This window comes from Trachurus trachurus, assembly GCF_905171665.1.
Source record: "Trachurus trachurus genome assembly, chromosome: 4".
Taxonomy (NCBI): domain Eukaryota; kingdom Metazoa; phylum Chordata; class Actinopteri; order Carangiformes; family Carangidae; genus Trachurus; species Trachurus trachurus.
Window position 1 is genome coordinate 27,018,792 of NC_139898.1, and position 22,199 is coordinate 27,040,990.

The window sequence follows — 22,199 nt, forward strand, 5'->3', positions numbered from 1 at the left end:
TTTTTAGTTATCCTCATTTGAATACAGCATGTTTTCTCCAAATTCAGAGAAAAACAGGTTTAAAGTGAAGGAGACATTTTCAAGCAGAACTCTCTTTGAACTTTTTCTTTTTTTCGACGGCATGACCGATGATTCTCTCTGTCTCTGTGTCTGTCTGACTGTCTCTCTCTCAAATGGCCTAAAAAGGCTAATCTTTTCATTGGTGGGATGGTGGATCAAAGAAAAAATGCGGCTTTGCCTTTGATAAGGGTCACAGTGACACAAAATGCGTTTATGTTGTGAGAGAGCCAGTTTGTTTTGATATCTTGAATACCTAAGACTTTGATTACATGAAAACAAAGGGTTCAACCAGGGTTCATAGGTTTGATGAGACATTTGTTTGCTATGGTTACGTGATGGCGTGATCAAGGGGCTTCTGGCCGGTTCGGTGCGTTCATGGCCGGTGTACAGAGCGTAAGCCATGGTTGGCTGCTACAGTCTGCTCCCGCGGCTGCAGGATAGGTTGGAAGAGTTGACTCTAGTCACGTGATGTGTGATCACATGGCTTCCTTTCATCACAGGAACACCAAAATTTGCCCTCTAGTGTAAACAGTGAAAAAAACAAAAACTCGTTGAAACTTGTTTTTGACTCAATGAGTTTATTAAAAAAATCGATACAGTGCTTTTGAATATCGATACAGTATTACAAAACAAAATATTGCGATATTTCAGTGCATTGATATTTTCTTACACCCATAGTTTCTTGTGTTGGCCCAGATTCAAGCTACTGTACAGTACAAAAGGAAGCGTGACATTTGCATACTCTTAAGCCCCTGGCAAATATACATTTTTACAAAGACGGCAGATGTCAACATCAGGAAAATGATGCTTGGCCAGAATGGAGCAACAGAATAGAGGGTGTTTAAGATGCTGATGCAGCATGATAACACTCACTGAACATGGTCCAAAAAATCTGGCCTTTCAAAACGACTCCACCCTGGTTCTTACACATTTTATCACCACACTACCGCACAGAGCACACCTACACTCGGATATAAAGGTTTACATCCAGTCCACAGAATTATAAAACATTACAGCAGTGGGTGTTGAAACAATTTCCATTCCCAGTCCATTTCTCTCACCTGAGGGACTGGTTCAGAAGTGTTGTGTAAGGCTTGTCAAAATGGTGCTCTTAGCCAGGGCTTTTTAATTAGTGTTTTATGGTAATTTGGGGCAATTGAGTCCCCTGGTTACCTTAGCAACGGCTCACAGTGCAAATTTCATGGACTGTTAAAAGAAAGCTTTAGGGATAAAACTTACTAAAGGGTGTTTATGCAAATGGAGGCTGCCATGCAGGGTGAAGAAAACATTCACAGCCTTGCAACAACGTGTTGGAGGAGTTCACGGTGAAGAAGAGACTCTGTGACTGTAACTGAGAGGTCAGAGGTGTGACAACAGACAATGTGCACCTGCGTCGACACGACCTTGAGCGAAAAAACAGTGAATCTTAAAAAGAAGGAAGCCAAAAGGTATCGGCGCACAGATGAAAAGCCACATCATATCTATATCCATTTGGAGAGAGGCAGAGAGGGGAGGAAGAAGAGGGGACGGGAGGATAGGGGAGTGACGGAGGCAGCAGCAGGTGATAGATGGAGTGAACGCATGAATAGAGATCCAGACAGTCATGCACAGCTATCAGCTGGCAGTAAAAAAGAGAGATTGACTCCAGGCCAGAGCAAAAGAGAAGGGGAGAGAGAGAGAGAGGGATGACAGAAAGATAGAGAGGTTGTTCCAGATAGCAGCAGGTCTCACAGTGTGTACAGAGAGAGTTTTTCAGGTGAAGGTGAAACGTTCTCCTGCATTCAGGACTCTGTGTGCTCGGTATTCATCATGATGGAGCGATGGAAAACTGGGCACTCCACATATTATTGTGGGTCAGAAACACATAAGTTTCAAAGTTAGGATTAAAATTTAAATCATGGCATGACCAAGGCTTGGCCAGGGGTCAGGGTCTGATCTACCACAGCTGTGGGTAAAGTTATAGGTTGAGCGTCCAGTGAGTAATGCTTGGTAATCCCGATTTCACTCATGACAAGACAACAGAGATAAAGAGATTTCTATATTTTGGCTTGTGATCCTTTTAAAGCTGCTTTAGTTCATACTCTTTTTTTTTAAATCGTATTCATAATGGAGGAAATGACCATGTATATAGTGTAAAGAGGAGTTGAGTCCATAAATAGTTATCACCTGACACAGCAATTCCCCTCAGGTCTGCGGAGAGATTTCTCTTTCAGGTCATTGTTTTGGTTTTATGGGCCACAACTTTACTGTTCTAGTTCATTCTCAGCACTCCCATCAGCGTCATTTCTAGACACAGCATGTTGAAAAATGCGATGCGGTAAATGATGGGATGAGTCGGCTGCCGGTGCTCTGTGTAGGGAGGTGTGGATGTGGATCAGACTGTCCTGTGCATGAACTGGTGCATCAAAGGTCGTACCTCGAGGAGGGAGGGTTCATATTTAGGCTTCAAAATGTTAAATCAAATTAACCTAAAATTGTTAATAACAAGTTTCACCCTGTTCTTAGTAGATCTATGAATAGTTCAAAGCTTCTAGGTCAACAGTTTCCAGCTGAAATACATGACACTGTATTAGGACGAGAGAGAGCTTGTTTTGCTCTAAGTTTGCAGTCTGAAAACTCTGTATCCACTTTAATTATGGAGGTTTTTATGTTTTTGTGGGGACCAAAATGGCCAACCTCATGAGTCTTGAGGGTAAAGATGTGGTCAAAGTTATAATTGGGTATGTTTAGGCATGTAGGCTATATGACGAGGCTAGGGATGTCACCATTATTTGATTTCACAATTAATCGCGGCATTAAATGCCACAATTAATTAATTAATCGTAAAGGTTCCTAAATACGTCACTTTCCAAAAAAGATTATGTTGGAACGAACTATCAAGGCAGATCAGTGCAACACGCACAAAACAAAAACTAAATTACACACAACCGCGTGTTATCGCGCGTGTAACTTTGTTTTCGTTCTGTGCGAGTTGCAGAACTCAGACATGCCTGAATGGGAAAGTTTGGCAGAAGAAGACTTATTCCCTCCAAACAAACGTATTAAAGGGGAATTCCCGTTTTTTTACAATCTGGACCTTATTTCTAGCATAAAATACGATCATTTACTCACCCAGATAACTTTGGTGTCATTACAAGTCGTTCCGACGAAATTAGATCCAGCCGAGAGCCGCGCATATTCGTGTAATGCGAGTACACAGGGCAGCGCAATGCAGCCTCTAAATAACACATCATCTGCTGCGAAACTCATTCATTTCACTAATATTTTGTTATGATACGCTAGTGCTATTCCCCTCTGAGTCCAGGGTTAGCTGTTATCAACATCCGGGGTCTGTAGGTTGACCTACTGACCTCTGACCTGGATGATATCATCTCTGAGCGCTGCATTAGCTTTAATAGGTACTTCAAATATTTTGTGTATGTAGTTAGTAATGTAATTATACAGTATTTTGACTATATTTGATTACACACATTCATAGTGTTATTATTAATAAATGAATAATAATCGTGATAATCCTAATACCGTCATAATTTCTCTGACAATCGTACCAAGAACATCTACTGTATAATCGTGACGTCCCTAGACGAGGCATTGAGTTGTGATAATGTAGGTAGGAGTAAGGGCCTAAAGAATGCAGCTATTACATCAGTGATGGGTCCCCACAACCATAGTGAAACTAGAGTGTGTGTGTGTGTGTGAGTGTGTGTCTTCTCGTTGCTTTCCTCTCCTTCTGGCTCTGAGCGTTGGACAAGCTGCTGGGACACCAGCATGCCAAGGTGACCTTAAATAAATAACTAAATAACACAAAAATAAACACACACATGCCCACACACACTGAGAAATACACTCTTACTGACTGACAATGACATCCAAAGTCATTTTTACAAGCCAGTGTGTCTGTTCATAAGGCTCAGTCTTAATACTTCTCTTTAACTCTGATTCTCTTTTCATGTGAGGATTATGAACACTGTAAATTAAGTGAAACAGGCAGGAAACTTCTCAAAACTACTCGTCTTTGCATTGAGGTTGTGGTGTGTATGTGATCTAGTGTGACTGTGGTTTTACACGACCTTTGTTGCATGACACTGAAGGTTCTGGTCTAGTAGAGAAACACCTGAAACAAGAAAGTGCAAAGAGTTGATCAGCACATCAGGCTGCACTTTTCATCAACCACCAACCAGGGAGTTGCTGGTTCAACTTCCTGCTCCACCATAAGCACATATAATCAACACAAAGTCAAGCTTCTTTATTTGTCTCCCTTGGGAGCGAGGGAAGAATTGCTGCATAACACACTACATAAATAAAATCACAGTAGCTGACAACGCACAATAATTGGAAAAATGCTCTAAATCGCTGACAATAGCGGGGGAAATGTGCAAATATCCTTTGACTGAGCTACGTGTAGCCATCATAGCCATGTTTGTACCTGTTGTGTTTGCATTGGGCAATCCTGTACCTCTTTCCTGTGTTCAATAGTATAATATATCATTTATGGTAGAGGACGCCAGTGGCAGGACGTTTATGCCGAAACCTGACGTTGCCTCCTTTCTAAAGAGAAAGACCAGAACCTGATGAATCAGCATTTCCAGGATTGGCAGGATGTGGTGCGGCATATAATCAGTAGGGGCAATGAAGCATCTGATACTAAGTGTATACAACAATACAGCAAATATACTCCAGTACAAGGAAATATTAATACTTAACCCCTTAAAGGGGAATTGCCGTTTCTTACAATCTGGACCTTATTTCTAGCATAAAATACGATCATTTACTTACCCAGATAACTTTGGTGTCATTACAAGTCGTTCGACGAAATCGACGAAATTAGATCCAGCCGAGAGGCGCGTATATCCATATAATGCGAGTCTACAGGGCAGCGGAATGCAGCCTCTAAATAACACATTATCTGCCGCGAAACTCGTTCATTTCACCAATATTTTGTTATGATATGCTAGTGCTATTCCCCTCTGAGTCCGGGGTGACATGTTATCAACATCCGGGGTCTGTAGGTTGACCTACTAACTAGGGCTGGACGATTATTGCAAAAATCATAATCACGATTATTTTGGTCAATATTGAAATCACGATTATTTACACGATTATGCGCGGGGATTTATAGCTTGACCATGCTACATTATTAGCTTAAATAAACAGTGCCAATGTGTGTTTAAGGTTTTTAAGTTTATAATTTTAAATATTTATTCAAAATTCATTTAAAACTTTTTTTTTTAAGTTTTATGATCCAGCAGCAGAAACTATACAGGATGTTTAGCTTAACTTTTCTACATTTTTACCTTGAATAAACAGATTTGGAGTAATTGTCATGGTTTCATTTATTAAGAGGGAGAATGGAGGCTCTCTGCTTCCCTGTGTGTCGCTTATTGCGTCTCTGGGATGAAATCCAACCTGGGAAGATCAGAGCCTCCGCCCCGCTGCGCTGTCTCAGCTCTCGTCACAAACGCACCCCATAACTTTTTTTTTCTTTTTTATTTGACGCGCCCCATAAGTGATCTCTTGTTTATGACAGATTAAACTACACAAATACACGTCGTAGCATCGTATAACGTTATCCGCCGCTCTATATTGCTTTGTAAACATATGCACATGTAGCCTACGGGCCGGAGGAGGAGGAGGAAGAGGGTTGTTGTTGTGCGGCCGCTTTGAGGAGATGAGCGAGTGTTTTAAATTATTATTTCCCGTTCACTCGTCCTGAGCGGTGGCCGCTGCTCTCTCTTCACTGGCGCTGATTTTTAAACGCCGCCGTCAACACATGAGTGGACTCGTCCACAGCATTAAAGCAGAAGTGAGTGATCCGGTCGTTTTCGCTAATGCTGCGTTCCAGGCAGGCTTTTGAAATCGTAAATTACAGCTTCAAGTCACAACTTACGACTTTGTAGCGTTCCAGGCAACCCACTCGTGTTTCTCCGACCTGTTTTACCGGTGAAAGTCACTATAACGGCCACTCGTAACTTCCGACCGGTGAACTCGTACCAGATCGAACTGGTACCACTTCACGGTCGGAAAAATACGAGTTTCCTTGAACGCACCATAACAGTCCTCGTCGCTACGTCACCACATTCACGGCGTTCCTTGGCTGCACACACAGCCCTGCATGCCGTTCTCTCTCCTCATTGGATAAAAACTGTAGGATACGATAAATGTTTTCTCTTCGGCTCAGAGCAGAGCAGAGGGACTGAGAGACCCGTGTTTCAGTCCAAACACTCTATGTAAGTGATTGCTGTCGGAAGATATAACTACTTAAGACTTATATTAACACAAATATATCACTCACTTCTGCTTTAACTAAGAGAGGAGTGCAGTGCAGGCGCGGGGGCGGAAGCGCGCATGTGTGTTTTTCAGAATAAAACACCAAAAATAATCGTTTTTCTTCGATTACAGTGTTTTTATGATCATGAGAAGCCAAAATCGTAATCACGATCAAAATTCGATTAATCGTCCAGCCCTACTACTAAAATCTGACCTGGATGATATGACAGCCGCTGGCCCGTGGGCAGGCCCAGCATGAAGCAACACAACCACAGGCCAGTGGGTTTTAAGAGGATCTTGAATCTTGAACCTGAGCTCGTCTGTTACAGGTTGTAGACGTCTGGTATTATAATGTTACCATGACGACATTAAAGACATGAATGTGTCTGCTGTGCGTATGATCATTACGGAGGTTAACCTGTATGGAAATACAAACTTTACTTTAACAAATTGTCAGATAAAGTTATTATTTATTAAAATTTTCTCCTTTCATACAGTTGTTTGATTCCAGAGAACTCGGTCAGTGGAGGTTTCCTGCTTCTTCTCAGACACAGGATGAAAACTTTATCTTTTCACTGAATCATCTCCTGGATTTTAAAAATGGATGCTGATCGAGAGACGCTCCCGTTGAGAGCAAACAAAAAGTACTGTGCTCGATTTAAGATGGCTTCCCTTAATGTCTCCTGGTAGGGGGTGGGATGGAGGAAGCGAGAGAAAAAAGTTAAACACAGACAGATGGAGGAAGAGCAGAGTGAGATAGAGACAGAGAGAGAGAGATGGAAAGAAAGAAAGAGAGAGAGAGTGAAGCCTGAAAGGGAAAATGGAGAAGACAGAAAAAGGAGATGTGCTGGGGCGTCTCAGGCAGAACTGGGCCAATGAGCACAACCCTGGAAGAACAGAGAGGAGAAAAAATAAAAGACTGGCCTGGAAACAAGGAGGGAGAGAGAAAGAGAGGGAGAGAGAGAAAAAGTGAGGCATGACAGAAGGAGAAGAGAGGCTCAAGTAAAATCACTTCTGTGAGCTCCACAGAAACAGGAGAACAGTTGGAGGAGTGACGAAGAAAAACCAAATAAGTTGGTCTGGAAATGTTTGTGAACAGCCAGTTGACACTCGGTTCATGACACCGCCCACTTCAACACATAACAACACACTTTAATCTAACGTCACAGGATGATTCCTCTGCAGTGCACCTTTGATCCTGTTTCCATTTCACATCTGTCTTCTAGAAATGATGATTATAAAAACTGATTTGTTGTGGCACATTGGTGCAGCAGCACTCCTGGAAAAGTATTACCCCGTGAGCACAAAGTTGGACTTTCCCTCAAAAGGCGTACGTCTCTGAGCTGACAGCAGATCAGCTGATTTTAGCAGCTTGGAACTGGTTTAATTCTCCCAATCCATCAGTCTATAAACCTCCTATCATTTGGAACAGAAGAAGCAGCAAATAAATCTCAAGTGTGAGAAGCAGAAAACGATATATATTTGTCAGTTTTTCTTGATAAAGTAATTAAAAGGTCATTTATAGAACTGTTGACATGATAATATGTAAACTCTGTACTGTATTGTAGGAGATCTCTGCAGTAACCCAGATATGTTCCAGTCTGATAGCGTGAGTCTCTGCTGCTTCCGCCTCTCTGTCACGCAGCCCTTCTCCGTCTGGCTGCTTGTTTATCTGCCTTTATTGCCTACTATTTATACACCCCGCTGTTTGTCTGTCTAACTTTTCAGTCTGTCATTTGTCGGTATTTGTCCCTGAGTGCAGTTGGGTCCGAAACTTTTCCACTTCAGAGCGAGAATCGGTATTGGTTTTGTCATTTGGGAACCTTTTTCTATTCAGGTCTTTCTGTGCGTTTAGATAACAATAGTTTGACCCATTTGGTGCATGTGTTGTATTCGTTCATTCATGCATCTGAGCATAATTGATTCTCCACATTTCGGTTGCAGGTGAACTGTCAGCTGCTCTGTGTTTTGTCGTGTCAGTCTTGTTATTTTTAGTGTCAGTGATGTAAGGGTCATTGAGTTTTACAGACGTGCCACCTGGAGCCACAGTGGCAGCAGAATGGACTGGCTGAGAGTGTGAAAACGCCCAGACCAGGATTCAGCTAAATTAGCTGGTTACGCTTTGAGTTTTTGCCCTCAGCAGGAAAAAGAGAGCATCGGTCTATTGTTAAAATAGTGTTAAAACTCTGAATGTTTTCCTGACAGAGATGTCTCTGACTACGAGAAATGTCCTCAATCATCAAAACTGAAAGTACTGTAGCATAGACAAGATGATGAAAGTTGGACAAACAAAGTCTGAACTTACATCTTACTGACTTACATCATCTAAATGCCATTTGTATAGTTTTTCAATTAGAAAATGTAACAAAACGGACAGCTTCAGCATTTACTGAATATAATTTAATGTTTGTCGTTAGAAATGCTTTTTGAGAGGCACCGTGCAAGTTTAATTACTGCGCAGTGCGCAGACATACAGTAACTCAAATACAGTATTGTACGCAATACAGCACAGTAATGTACTGTATAGCTTACTGTATAACAGTTCCATTAGTTTTCCAGCCATGATTTGTGCGCTTGCTGCCCAAGTTTTGCGCCTGGTTTCGTAGCTAGCAGCAGAAGCAGACGTCTAGCAAGGAATCATGGGAGCAAGAAATAGAATAAATACACGTAGTTTTAAAATTGGTTTTGCAAATGTTTTCATTTATAAAATGACCAAAAATGCACACTATAAGTGGATTTCTTGATTACTATAAATTAAACAGTATTTGTATAGAAATGATTCTGTCCCAAGTCTTTTGACCCATATAAGCGGTTGATTATTATATCCATGATCACTATAAGCGGTTTCCACTGTGATAGCTTCAAGCCAGATGACCAGATCTCACTCACAGGGCTAACTGATCAGAACATGATGACATGGATTATATAATTATGTGTCATGCTGATAAATTATTGTGTAAATTTTAGGGGTGATCTCGAATAGTCGACTTTTCGACGATTCGATTCAGAGAGGTTAGGGTTACCCCATCAACCTCGTCATTGAATCGTCGCAGACGATTGGGACTTCACGTTTGTATTCACGGTACACACTCATAGCCTACTTGTCATGAGTGAGATCAGGGAAGGGAAAAAAAGAAGAGTGAAATGGGTGGGAAAAGGTTGGATGGAGAATGTCCTGTTATCTGACGCCAACTGAAGAATTTGTTTATTCGGGTGTTTTTAACTCTTTTCTCTGGAGCAGAAAAAGTCGCAAATGAGATCATGAATCAGTGAGGGAAAAAACAACATGATTCGACGATCAGTCGACTATGGGCAAAATCCGACCAATCAGATTTGACCATGAAAATCCTTAGTCAAGGATGCCCCTTGTAAATTTACTTTTATTGCTCTAACTGCACATTTGTCCGTCCTTAAAGAGGAATCCTTCCTTTGCTACTCTACCGGCCCCCCTTCTGTTATTGTTGTAATTACTCATTATGCAAATTAAGGGTCTAAAGACAGAGGGGGGTTATATCTTGTGCTGATTTTTAAGCACCTCGAGGTGTAACTGATTCTGTTTACTTTGACCTTACATACAGTACAACTTTGACTAATTCACTCACAGCTGGAAGATCAGATTTTCTTTTTGGTCTCACTGGTCTTTATGGGCCAAGTCTCACTCTGGCTTTCTGATGTGTTGTCTGTTGTCTGATAACTGAAACAGAAAAAGCATGAACATCTTTATTGTGTTTTCTGTCAGTCAAATAACTTTCAGATTAGATCAACTGTAGGTGACTGTAGGTGTGAATGTGTGTGAGAATGTTTTGATCTATTTAAAGTCATCCATGTACAGCTTGTCATCCCTGTGCCTGTCTCTGTGAACATTGGTTTAGGTGTTGCATAGATTGATTACTGACTAGATGTTAAACTGGCACCAATGTACGTTTGTTTTGCGGCTAATAAACACATTAGGTATGCACAACGAGGCACTAATATGGGAAAAGTTCAATATTTATTAATTTATTCACTGTCTTTATGTCCTTATTCTTTCTTAAAGTGACGTGTGGCTGGAGGATATCCCAGATTTCATTGGCTGCGAGGCTGCAAGGACCCCCTGAATGTCAAACTAACTGTCCATTATCCAGCTCTCTTATTCCCCTAGAGATAACACTGCAACCATTTCTTCCTGATCATTCGAGTGCATGCCAAGTGACTCTTGACAACTTTTTAATGTGGTATATTTCTGCTGATCACTGGTAAAAAGCCTGGAGTTTCTACCAGGACATTTGTAAATGATTGGGGTCCTGGCTCAGAACAAAAGACAAATAAATCTAACTATGTGTTTGTGTGCCTGTGCCGTGCAGGTAACTGCTGTAAGTGGCTATTTAATGAATGTAAAAGAGACAGAACAAGCTGTTCCTGGCTGCTAGTTAGCTAACCGCCTCCCACATATACAGTCTCTCGCGCTCTCTCTCTCTCACACACACGTACACACACTGCTCAGGGATTTACTTGACAATGTAAAGCATTGCGATGTAAAACAGGATCTTCCATTTTCTCTTGCTATCACTACTGCAAGTAGCCGTAAACTAAATGAGTCTGTGTGTGTCATTGATTTATATGTGTGGGAATTTAACCGAATGTGTGTATGCGTGTGTGTGTTTCACATGTGCTTGTGCGTGACGGCATGTGACTGTTTTAATTGTGAGTGAGTGCAGAAGCCCGGGGTGAGCTCTGCAGAGTGCACTGTTCACACATGCAGCTTTACAAAAAAGAAACAGTCCGAAAAAGAAAAAGAAAGAGAGAGAAGAAAGACATGGAGACGTGGAGACACTCGGCTCTGAGACGCTCCTGTTCAGGTGCTGTTAAGGTGTCTGAGATATTAGAGTCTGTGGAAAGCGTCGTCAAATGTGGAGCGATCGCCCACTGAGTGCAGCATGTTCTGTTTTATGACAGAGAGAGAGAGAGCGAGTAAAAATACACCCAGCTCTTGGGAGACGGTCTCTATGGCAGCGGTTACTATGGTGATGGCAAGACTGCACGTGAAGTGATGGCTGTCATGGGACCCCGGGGAATTCACCCTGTAGAGTTACTGCTGGAGGAGACATGCACATTTATGCTTCCATCATCTCAGTGGACATTATTACATTGAATTACAAATTGATGTAAGTCAATGGTCGTGGAGACTTGCACTAACCCTGACCATCACCACTACTTGACTAGCCCTGAAACCCAGCCATCACTCTAAAATGCAGTCATTTACATGAGTAATGCTACAGTAGTACACACACATACCCACACTCACTCACACACACACACACACACACACACACACACACACACACACACACACACACACACACACACACACACACACACACACACACACACACACACACACACACACTTGTCCATCCCAATGACCAAACCAACTCCTGATGGCATCACACCACAGGCAGAGGCGATGTAACTTTGTCTCCATGGTAGAAATAGGAATTGTAAACTAGTTTAGTTTATTGTCATATACATTAAAGGGGACATATTATGGAAATATTTTTAAGGCTCTGACATATATTTGGGTTGAAATCCATGTGGTTTTTTTTACGAGATGTTCCCTCAGTTGTCTTCCAGTAATGTAACAAATTTGCATAATACCACCTCTACCTGGGACCGGTAGAAGGTAGCAGTGATTCTTTTGCATTTAAAGGGACAGGCACTGAAACTAGCCGTTCTGAACAGGGTTGTTTTGAGAGTATGAAAAGAGCTGTGATGTTTGATCCTTGGGATATTTTGACCAAAACATGTCACAGACATGTCTTTAGGACACCTGGGAACTATTTTAATTTGTGGAAAGGGGGCATAATATGTCTCCTTTAAAAGTACTGTGTACCATCAATGCAATGAAAAGCAGCCGGCCAAACACCTCTTCAACCCTCATCACAATAAAAAAACAATAAATAAGTCAATAAATAGTCATTAAAATATTCTAAACAGCATTCCATAAACTACTTAGTTGTGGTTTGGGTTGAAATAAGTACTTTGTTAAAGTAAGAAGACCTCCATTGTAACCTTCCTTTGTAGAAGCACTACTTTACTTTGTGGATGCATCCGTCCACTCATATCTCTTAGAGGTCACCTAATTCAAGTGCCAAGGAGAAGTTGCCCAGTAATAAAACGTAACCATGGGTCATAATAAGCCGCTTGCACAGACGACCTATGGACTGAATTCTTCCTCTGATATGTGCCACGGTGACAGAGACCATTCATCACTGTGAGTGCTTTGTATTCTTGTTACTTTAAATAGGTCTTTGCTGCTAATACCTCTGCACATTCACTTCATATAGATGGTCAGTGTAGAAGTTTCTGTCCGACTCACGGTGCTGCTGCTGAATAATTGAATCGTGTATGTTGGGGACTTGCACATGTATAGCGTTGCCTCTGCAGAGTCAGTCTGCTCCGTCATGCTGTTTCCATAGCAGCAGCGAGAGCCAACACAGCCAACCACGCTCACTTCCTAGTTTCACCCCATTGGTGCCGACTTGTGCTGAATACTCTTCCTACCTTTTTTTTTCTTTTTTGGCTACTGACTTTGGCTCCCCAGGAGTCTGGGCAGGAGTAGATACACATCAGTGGTGCCCCCCTTACATTCATTCATCCGATGACAGCACTAGTAAAACAACAGAGACAGGAAATAAGAGCAAATATTTCTAAACTTTGGTCCCTTTCTTCATTATATTAGTGATCGGACATGAATGGAATATCAGCCTTAATGCTGGTACACTGTGTTAAAGTGATCTTGCAGCTTCTTTTTTGTTTTGAATCAGTTTTTTTTTTCCTGTTCTTTGCATCTTCTTTGTCCATATTTTCATTTTTCCCCACCTCGGTTGGTGTGTGACATGAAGGTGACTGCTCTATGTCACCTTTCACTGTTGCCCACATAAACAATCTGCCATTTGCTTCTAATATTTGTCATTGCCCATGCTGCTGTAGTACCGGTACTTGCTTAATTCTGATGGGTAACAACAGCTCTAATCTCTTCCTCTCTCTGCTCTCTTGACAAAAAAGCAGTTATTTTTAGTCCACTCTGTCTTTGCATTTTTAAGCTCTTACATCAATAGATGTGTGAGGGCATAATAAAGTAGCTGCAGTCAGTGTGAGCAGCTAACAAAAACAGATTGTTGTTGCTGCAGACCGTGCGCTGATACTTCTATTGATTTTGCCACATCATTAACCCCCAGAATTACTCTCCATTACTTTTATATTGGATCATTTTCCACATCTTAAAATGTGTCCCTTAATTATTAAGAGTTACTCCACCAGTTGGAAAAAGACATGTCACAAAAGACACCTTCATTTCATAGGTGGACAGAAACAAATGGACTGCACTTGCCCGTAGATAAAAGAGGTGAAGCCTCGATGAAGAAAAGATGTAAGGTAAAATAAAAAGGTCATCACAATCTCCGGTGGTTCTGCAGCCATAGGAGAAAAGATGGTTGTATTAGTTCTGGTCAGTGTTGCTGGCCTATTTGGGACATTATACTGGGCCATCTGGCTCTTGGCTGTGATGTCAAGCGGTTGATTACTAGATGCAGTAAGCATTAAAGCAATTTGCACACCTTCGGTAGCCATGTAACATTTCGGCCAGGTTAATGCAGGGTGCCTGCTGCTTACTCAGCGTATGAGAAGATGGCTCTTTCTGCCTCTGATGCGTAGCTGTGACGGATCATATCACCTGACGCCTCCTCTTTGGGCAGCCTCGCAGAAACCAGATATTTGAGTGGTTAAGTTATTGTTGGCTAAAACAATAAAAGTTTTCAAAGATGCAAGATACATGCTAAGGCCATATGGAATATATACAGTGGTTATATAAGTAACATCTGTTGTCTCAGCGCATAGTTTCCATTGAATCTGACAGAGAGTACACAGAGCAGAAAGATGTCGTGACATGTTATCGTGCTGTGTTGTATTTAGCTCCAGGCCTGGAGACTGTTGTTAACATGAACTGTTGATGATGATGATGATGCTGAGCCTGTTGCAGCTCATCGTCTCATAGGAAGAACATGTGATGAAGTTAATAGTCTGAGTGACAGGAAAAATCTGCACTTCTTCACAGTATTCTGTTCTTGACAATATTTCCGCTCCATAGCAGCAGCAACAACACAATTTCTGAAGATGCAGATGGACAGTGACTCAATATTACTTATCACGGTCTCATATGACCATAAAGCTTTTGTTCTTCAGATTTTTTAAAGAAGAGGATGTTGATTGGATGCACGATAACTCTTTTTTTCCCCTAGATAACTTCCTGCTTCTCATAACCGATGCCAATGCCGATAATCAATAACATTTTTAAGAGTTTATATACACACCTGAGGGTATAAGAAAGGCTAAGATGTAGTGAGTAAAGATTTAACATTATAGCTCTGTCTCTGGATTAACAAAATGATATAACCAGCCTCTAGTACTCTGGCAAAGCAAATTATTAGGTACTTTATACATTATTTGTGCCGTTTTAAATTCCACTAAATCATAAAATTTAAAATTGACAAAGAGTAAATTCGTTGGTTCTATAAAATTTGATATGGAAGTAGCAGAGAACAATAAAGCGTGTATAATGACTTCTGATTTAGGACATACAGTATAGCAAACGGCCTGAAAATGAGCAAAATCAAGGCAATGTCAGCTAAATATAATTGGCTGCTCTACTAATGTCATTATCAGACTTAACTGTGTATTCAATAATTGTCAGCCAATATTGGGCTGATAATTATCTGTATCGATAGTTATCGTGTATCCCTAGTTGGAGATAAAGCACTCTCTAAACCCAACCCATTAAAATTAAACCAGTTGCACTAAAGTACATTGACTTATAACACCAGGAAAATAATAAATGGCCGTTGTGTTGTGTGTGTGTGTCTGTGTTGGTGTTCATCCTGCTGGCATACAGTAAGGGGGAAAAAAGGAAACTCAAGATGCTTTACGCTGTTATGAAGTGTGTAATCCTCGGTGTTGAAACCCGACCCGTTCCGTTGAGCTAAACAAACCCCAGATCACATTTAGCTCTAAACACGAGGGGTTAAACGGGAACCAGCGGTCCAAGGTGAGAGCAACATGAAAACTGCTGGGTTTACACATACTGTAGACAAACAGTAAATCCCGGCTCGCCTCATTACACCCGCTTTGACCGTGACTGTGGATAAGGATGTATTGATTTTAATGGTCCAACCCTTTTAGATAAACAGTCCTGGAGGATCTGCAGTCTTTTTTCTTGTTTTTAATCAGATTTCACTTGGCTTGTGTCAAACTAGAGCAGATAACGTAGTGTCCTCCTCACAATGCTCAAGATCACTTTGTCATCCAAATTCATCTGCTCTCACTGTGCAGCTGGACACGTGTGTGTGCATGTAGACAGATAAAGCTGCAGGTCTTATCTCTGAGCCTCCTGCTCGTCCCTCTTTCTGCTCTCTGCACCTCCTCATTTTCATGTTCTCTCCCTCATTGTCTTCTCCTCGTCGCCCCTTTGACTCCTGCCTTTCTCTTTATGCCACAATTAACTCTTCATCACCTCCTTTTTTTGTACTCTTTACTCCAATTATTCTCTCCACATCACAGCTGGCTTTAGCTCCTCCACATCAAACAGGAAATTGAGACGTTCGTCCGATAACTGGAATTTCACTCTTTGTTCTGTGTGTAAAGGAGGGGCATTAAAACAGTTTTATTTGTCAGTAGATTGAGCGTAGTACTGTAAGCGTTTGGGTTTGAAATGATAAAGCTGAATGATAAATCCTCAATCAAGGGTTTTAATGCCCATGGTTAGCCTACTTATGCCATTCAGCTACTAGCTCTTTAAATGGAGTTGTGTAATGGAGTGATGAAGTGATGTTGTCGCAGAATTACAAAGGATTCAGTCTAATTATATGGCATGGTTTGTTGTTTGAAGAGTGTGTGTGAGAATGTGTGCGTGTGTGTCGCACATATGCACATTCCTGACAGAGAGCCTCAGCCTGCTGTGAGCTGGGTAACTGCTGGTTGGTGGGGGATGACTGTACTGCCCATCTGTCCTGAGTTTTACACCTGCCTGGCAGCAAATAGCATCGACATTTGAAGCTCCACATCTAATATTGGTCCTGCATCATCCCTGCCTTAAAGGATAGCTTCACATTATTTTCTGTAGGTCTATTAAAAACAAAAAAACCTGACGGGTCCATATGTCCTGCAACAGTTGCTGTCATTCTTTCTGTGTAGTGCCAGTACAGTAAACCATGGGCATCCTCCACACAGGAACAAGGATGCTCATTTGTTACTTACGTATAGTATGCAGTCAGGTGAACCTATGTCTGAGCTTGACCTCAGAGTAAAAATGTCCCTCAACTGAGTTTGTATTGAAGCAGAAGTAAGCGATCCGGTCGTTTTGGCTACCTTCCTGTCAGCCGATGGAGTTAGCAGTCCCCGCCCTCGTCCCTCCGTCACCACATTCACGCGCATCCCTTGGCTGCACACACAGAGAGGACGGCCCCTTTATGCCGTTCTCTCTCCTCATTGGATAAAGGTTGTAGGATACAAGGAAAGTTTTCTCCTCGGCTTACAGCAGAGCAGAGTGACTGACAGACCCGTGTTTCAGACCAAACACTCTATATAAGTGATTGCCGTCGGAAGATATAACTATTTAAGACTTATATTAACACAAACATTCTGCTTACTTCTGCTTTAAGTGATTTAAACATATTTTTTAATCCCAAGAAGCCAACAAAAAGAGATATTAGATAACCAGATCGTTCCGTAGTGTCATATAGAACAGTTATTTCTAACAACAAGGAACAAAGACAGTACACATGCAAGGTGCTGTGAGCTGAAGGTTTTATTTTTTAATATACATCAGCTCTAATGTTTTGTATTGCTGTCAGTGTTGTGATAGCAACACAAACGAGATGGCATGAGGTAAATCAAAAACCATGCATTAATCATTTAGTCCGAGAAAATCACCACACAGGAAATGCTTTTTGTTCAGTGACGTTTTCTAGATTATTTAAAACATAAAGTCTGTGGAGAAAAGACTTTGTTCAGTCTGTGAGATCTAGGGCTAATCCCAGCTCCAAATGTGCGAGAGCCAGGAAGCGGCATGGACAGGTTGCCAGTCAATCGCAGGGCTGTTTGCCAGATCATAGAGCTCCACTGATGAGCTGATAAAGCAGATCAGTGTCACTTTAGCCCTGATGTGTGCAGTCATATAAACAGTGTCAGTTCCACCCTCAAACAGATTAACTCTCACAAAGTTTCCCTGCACATTTTCATTTTTTTTTCACCCTAGGTTTTTTATTCTTTTGTGCATCTTTATAATACACCACTCATCACAAGCAGCGGAATCTGTCAACATGAATGAATGCAGCTCACATGGCCACGATCGAAAATTATTTCAAAACATTTTAGAGAAAATCCCACACATGAGAATTTTAATCTCTGAAGCTGAAACATATTTGATGCTAGTTTTATATTTCACACCCTTTGTTGTCGTTTAGTGATCAAACCAACAATGGTCTCTGCAGTGAATAAAGCCTGGCAGCTGGTGATGGAGATATAATGAGCCTGTTGTTGATGTGAATGAATGGCAGATACCCCGAAATTAATCTATCATCTCTTCTCCTCTTACCTCCACAGTGCAGTGTCTGGAAATGACCACTAAGCGGAAGCTGATTGGCCGGCTGGTGCCGTGCCGTTGTTTCCGTGGTGAGGAGGAAGTGATCTCGGTGTTGGACTACTCCCACTGCAGCCTGCAGCAGGTCCCCAAAGAAATCTTCAGCTTCGAGAGAACTCTGGAGGAGCTCTACCTGGACGCCAACCAGATTGAGGAGCTACCCAAGGTGACGCCTGACCCCCTGCTGTCTGCTGTCACTCAAACGTCTTTAACCTCCGACCCCACTTACATTATCTCTATACCCTCTAAGCTCTGAGACATGATTTGTAATCGTGCGAGTCTGATATATGCAGAATCCTGACCTTGTGTGGGGTCACACCTCCTGTCTGTAGGGACAAGTGATGAACAATCTCCTGTGATTTAGAAGCTCAGTGCAAGAGCTTTTGATCATACCACATGATCGTCACCAGTTGTTTTTGAGTCTGACCATTCATCTGTCACGTTCTTGTTAGCACAATATCTAAGTTAATGCTGTGAGGGAACTTCCTTATATTTGGTACAAACATTTACCCAGATACAAAAGTACATTTGATAAATTTGCTCAAAAAATCACAGTTTTGACCTTTTGAATATATCAGGAACTCCTCAAGGGAATCTCTTCAAATTTGGCACAAATGGCAAAATTTGGAGTCACTGTGATAACTCAAGAATTCATGAGCTAATTATGACACACTTTAACACAAGTGACTGATGGGATGAAATGATGAAGTGATTACATTTTATAAGGTCAGCTTCACTGTGACATCATAATGTTCAGCAGAAACATTTTGGACCATTATTCAGTGCTGTAACTGGGGAGATTGTAACAAAATGTCCTACAGCTTGGCTGATTGGTGGAGGCATAACTATTAAAGGGATGGTTCAACATTTTGGCAAATTGGCCCATTGCCATAATCCCTATAGTTTTAGGAGTAGGTTCGTTACCTTTAATTGTCGGTGCAAGCTATTTTTAGAACGGCAGAGCAGAGCCGCGAGCTGCTCAGAGCTACACTACGGAGGCTCATGGGATTTCTTGGTTTCCCTCATCAAACTCATCAAATACACAATCCAACAACTCCAAAACGCTCTGGTGGACAAGTTGTGACCTGCACATTCACCACACTATGAGATAATAACAGAACGTCACGAGACAAAGTTGTTTTCGTGATAAATTCATGCAAAACCGCTGATGTGTGTTCCCGTCAACTCCATCTTGTAACATTCCGTTATTATCTCATAGCGTGGTGAATGTGCAGGTCACAACTTGGCCGTAGCGTAGCTCTGAGCAGCTCGCGGCTCTGCTCCGCCGTTCTAAAAATAGCTTGTGCCGACAACAAACCTACTGCTATGACTGTAAGGATTATGGCAATGAGCCAATTTGCCAAAATATTGAACTATCCCTTTAACCTGGTGTAGTTGAGGGTGCAACACGTAGCTAAATCTAATGCATTTTAACACAGCAGCTCTGCAGTGATCCATCCTTCATGAAAGTGGTGTAGTTGTATTGCTCTGCTTACAGGTGTTTCTGTTATTTCATCTGCCCCAGTTATACCTCTGAATATTGAAACCTGTATAAAGTTAGGTTGTATTGCATTTATTGTATTGGATCGTCGTGCTTTCATTTTAGCAAAGTGGGGCTGATAAAGTGGCACCGACTGACAGGAAACAGGGGGTTGCTTCCCGGCCGCAGCAGGGCCACATAGTGGGATCCCAGCCTTTCAGAGAAAACTCCATGAGTTGTAATGAGGCAAAATGCCCTTCCAATATTTCAAGGAGAATTACAGGTGCTGTTTATTAGAGGCCTGTCTCATTTTATTGATATCCTGTCTGGGTTTTAAATGACAGAGATGTTGAATTGGATTTCTAAATATAGCCCGCATGAATGGACACAACTTTAATAGGGCGGTGTAAGTGGCAGGCCAAACTTGCATTCAACTGACACAAAAAAGAAAAAAGAAAAAGAAATGCTCAGCCTTGATGCTGTGTATGTATGTGTGTGCCAAGATTGTGTAAGAGCTATTGAGGCTGCCAGAGTGATTGGCCTTCATGTAAGTGGGCTGGAGAGCTCCTTAAGTGTATGTGTATGAAAGTGATTGTGTGTTTAAGTATAGTGGTCGGGCCTGACCTGTGGGCACAGAGCAGCCCTGCCCTTGTTTAACTCTGTGCAGCTCTGTGCCCTCCCTCTGCTCTTGTGATTTTTGTTTTTGATAAATGTCTGCCTGGAATCCCTTTCACTGAAAGACACACACAAGTTAGAGGATCTGGACTCTGAAGTGCCCGTGGGAATTAATGTGAGTGAGCATATGCTTGTTGTAATTATGAGAAAAACCTCACATTAGAAAATTGGATTTTTGTGGACAAAAACCACATTCAGCGGATGACGTCTGGGTAACACTTGGCATGAGAGTACAACTTACAACCTACAGTAACAAAATCAGATCATTTCACATTATCAAAGTGTTTTCCTTAGTGACTTTCTACCAACATAAACTTTAAGACGAGTTAAGAGAACACTGACAAAGAAAAACAGTGGCTTATTCATGTTTTCTGGCAGGTAGGAGATCTCCAGTGTTTACCCTGTGCAGATGTCACGCCACCCACTGCGTAACACTGAGGATATAATTTAGCTGATCTGCTCAGCAGACACCAAAAGTGATTCATATTCTTATTGTGACACCTCTTCCCCAGGTGATGCTCCACCTGTGCTGACAAGACTGTGGTATTAAGAAGCTCTCAGTGTAGTTTAATATATTTAATTCTCTCTGTCTGTGAAGGGAAATGTCATAGTAACAATATCGTATGAGATTATTTTAGTCAGGCTTAGCATACTGTTTAAATGACTTTCATTTGAAATGTGTGGGCAGTCATCATGATATAAGGTTAATTATTATTTTTGTGGTTCAACCTTTTTTTAGTTCAGTGTTGTAGTCTGAACCAAGGAGCCCTGATGTGATGTTTGAGACAAGGAGCTGCTACATCAAGGAGTTTGGCTTTGTAGTACAGGGAAGATTCTGTATCAGGATCTATTTACAATAGATAATGAGATTGCTGTGGATGCAGACATGCTGCTGTGAGACAAAGCAAACACAGCGCTTTGCTGAAGTTGATACAGAAATCCATGACTGAAAGATTGGCAAAAAAATTAACTGACAATACATGAAAATGATCTCACCTGCAACCGGAGGCGTTTGCACAGCAGTTTTTCATAATTGAATTTTTCACATTCATTGTTGAAAACTGAATACGCAGCCGAACACGATGACACGGCATCGTCTTATATATGGGAGATGCAAGCGTGTATGAATATGCAAATGCAAATGGAAATTCAGTTACAAATCAATACTTAATTTGTTTACCAGTTGCTGCTCGTTTGGAAAAAATATTCACTGTTTTTCTTCTTGATCTTGGATTTATGAAACTGAGCAACTGAAAGCTTTGTAAGAAGTCTGTAGGTGGACCTTGAGCTAATCCCTGTTATCTGAAGAGCCTTAATGGGAAAGCTTTAACTATTCCCTCTCTTCATTTTTGAATGTATTTAAGTGTTTGTAGCATTTTCCTTTAATATCCGTGCCTCTGTCTGTCGTGTGTTTTTAATATTTTCTGAATTTCTGAATCCTCAGCACTTTTTGCAAGTCTGATTTGTGGCATTTGCAGTATTTTTCAATTTTAGATTTTAGGGCACATTTCTCTGAATGCTGTTGCTTTCGCTCTAGTATGCGTTTTGTCCTTAGGGGCCGTCATATGGAGGAGATTAATTCTGCATTATTCATAGAAAAAGGCAGCTAAAATTGCACTGCTTTTCCACAACATTAAATCGCACATGCCTCCAGCAGCGGACTTCCCTGCTTCCCGTGCTTTTGTACCTTTCTGTTAAAGGTCTCTGTGTGTGTGTGTGAATTTGACTATAATATTCCATTGTTTTGTCCCTCTGTGTTCCCATAGCAACTCTTCAACTGCCAGGCCTTGAAGAAGCTGAGCATGCCTGATAACGACCTGTCCAACCTGCCCACCACCATTGCCAGCCTGGTTAACCTCAAAGAGCTGGACATCAGTAAAAATGGTAAAATGTTGCTGAAACCCGCCCAACTGCAACAAACCTGAAACGACTAAGCAAAGTTAAAGCTCGCTGCAAAGTTACCTGTACTCTCAACTGCTGATTGCATTGATAAATTTAGAGATTATCATCTTTACTAATTGTAGTCCAGGCAATTTAGCTCATTTT

General features: G+C 41.5%; 1 protein-coding gene across 1 annotated transcript in view; it reads left to right on the forward strand.

Moving 5' to 3' along the window:
- lrrc7 (leucine rich repeat containing 7) overlaps positions 1-22,199 on the forward strand; it is a gene marked incomplete at both ends in the record, with an annotated part of 73,684 nt that overhangs the window by 14,037 nt on the left and 37,448 nt on the right. Inside the window, 2 exons of the mRNA XM_083969676.1 lie at positions 17,962-18,164; positions 21,920-22,037. Of these exons, the coding sequence (XP_083825802.1) occupies positions 17,962-18,164; positions 21,920-22,037 (321 nt within the window). The remainder of the gene's footprint in view (positions 1-17,961; positions 18,165-21,919; positions 22,038-22,199) is intronic.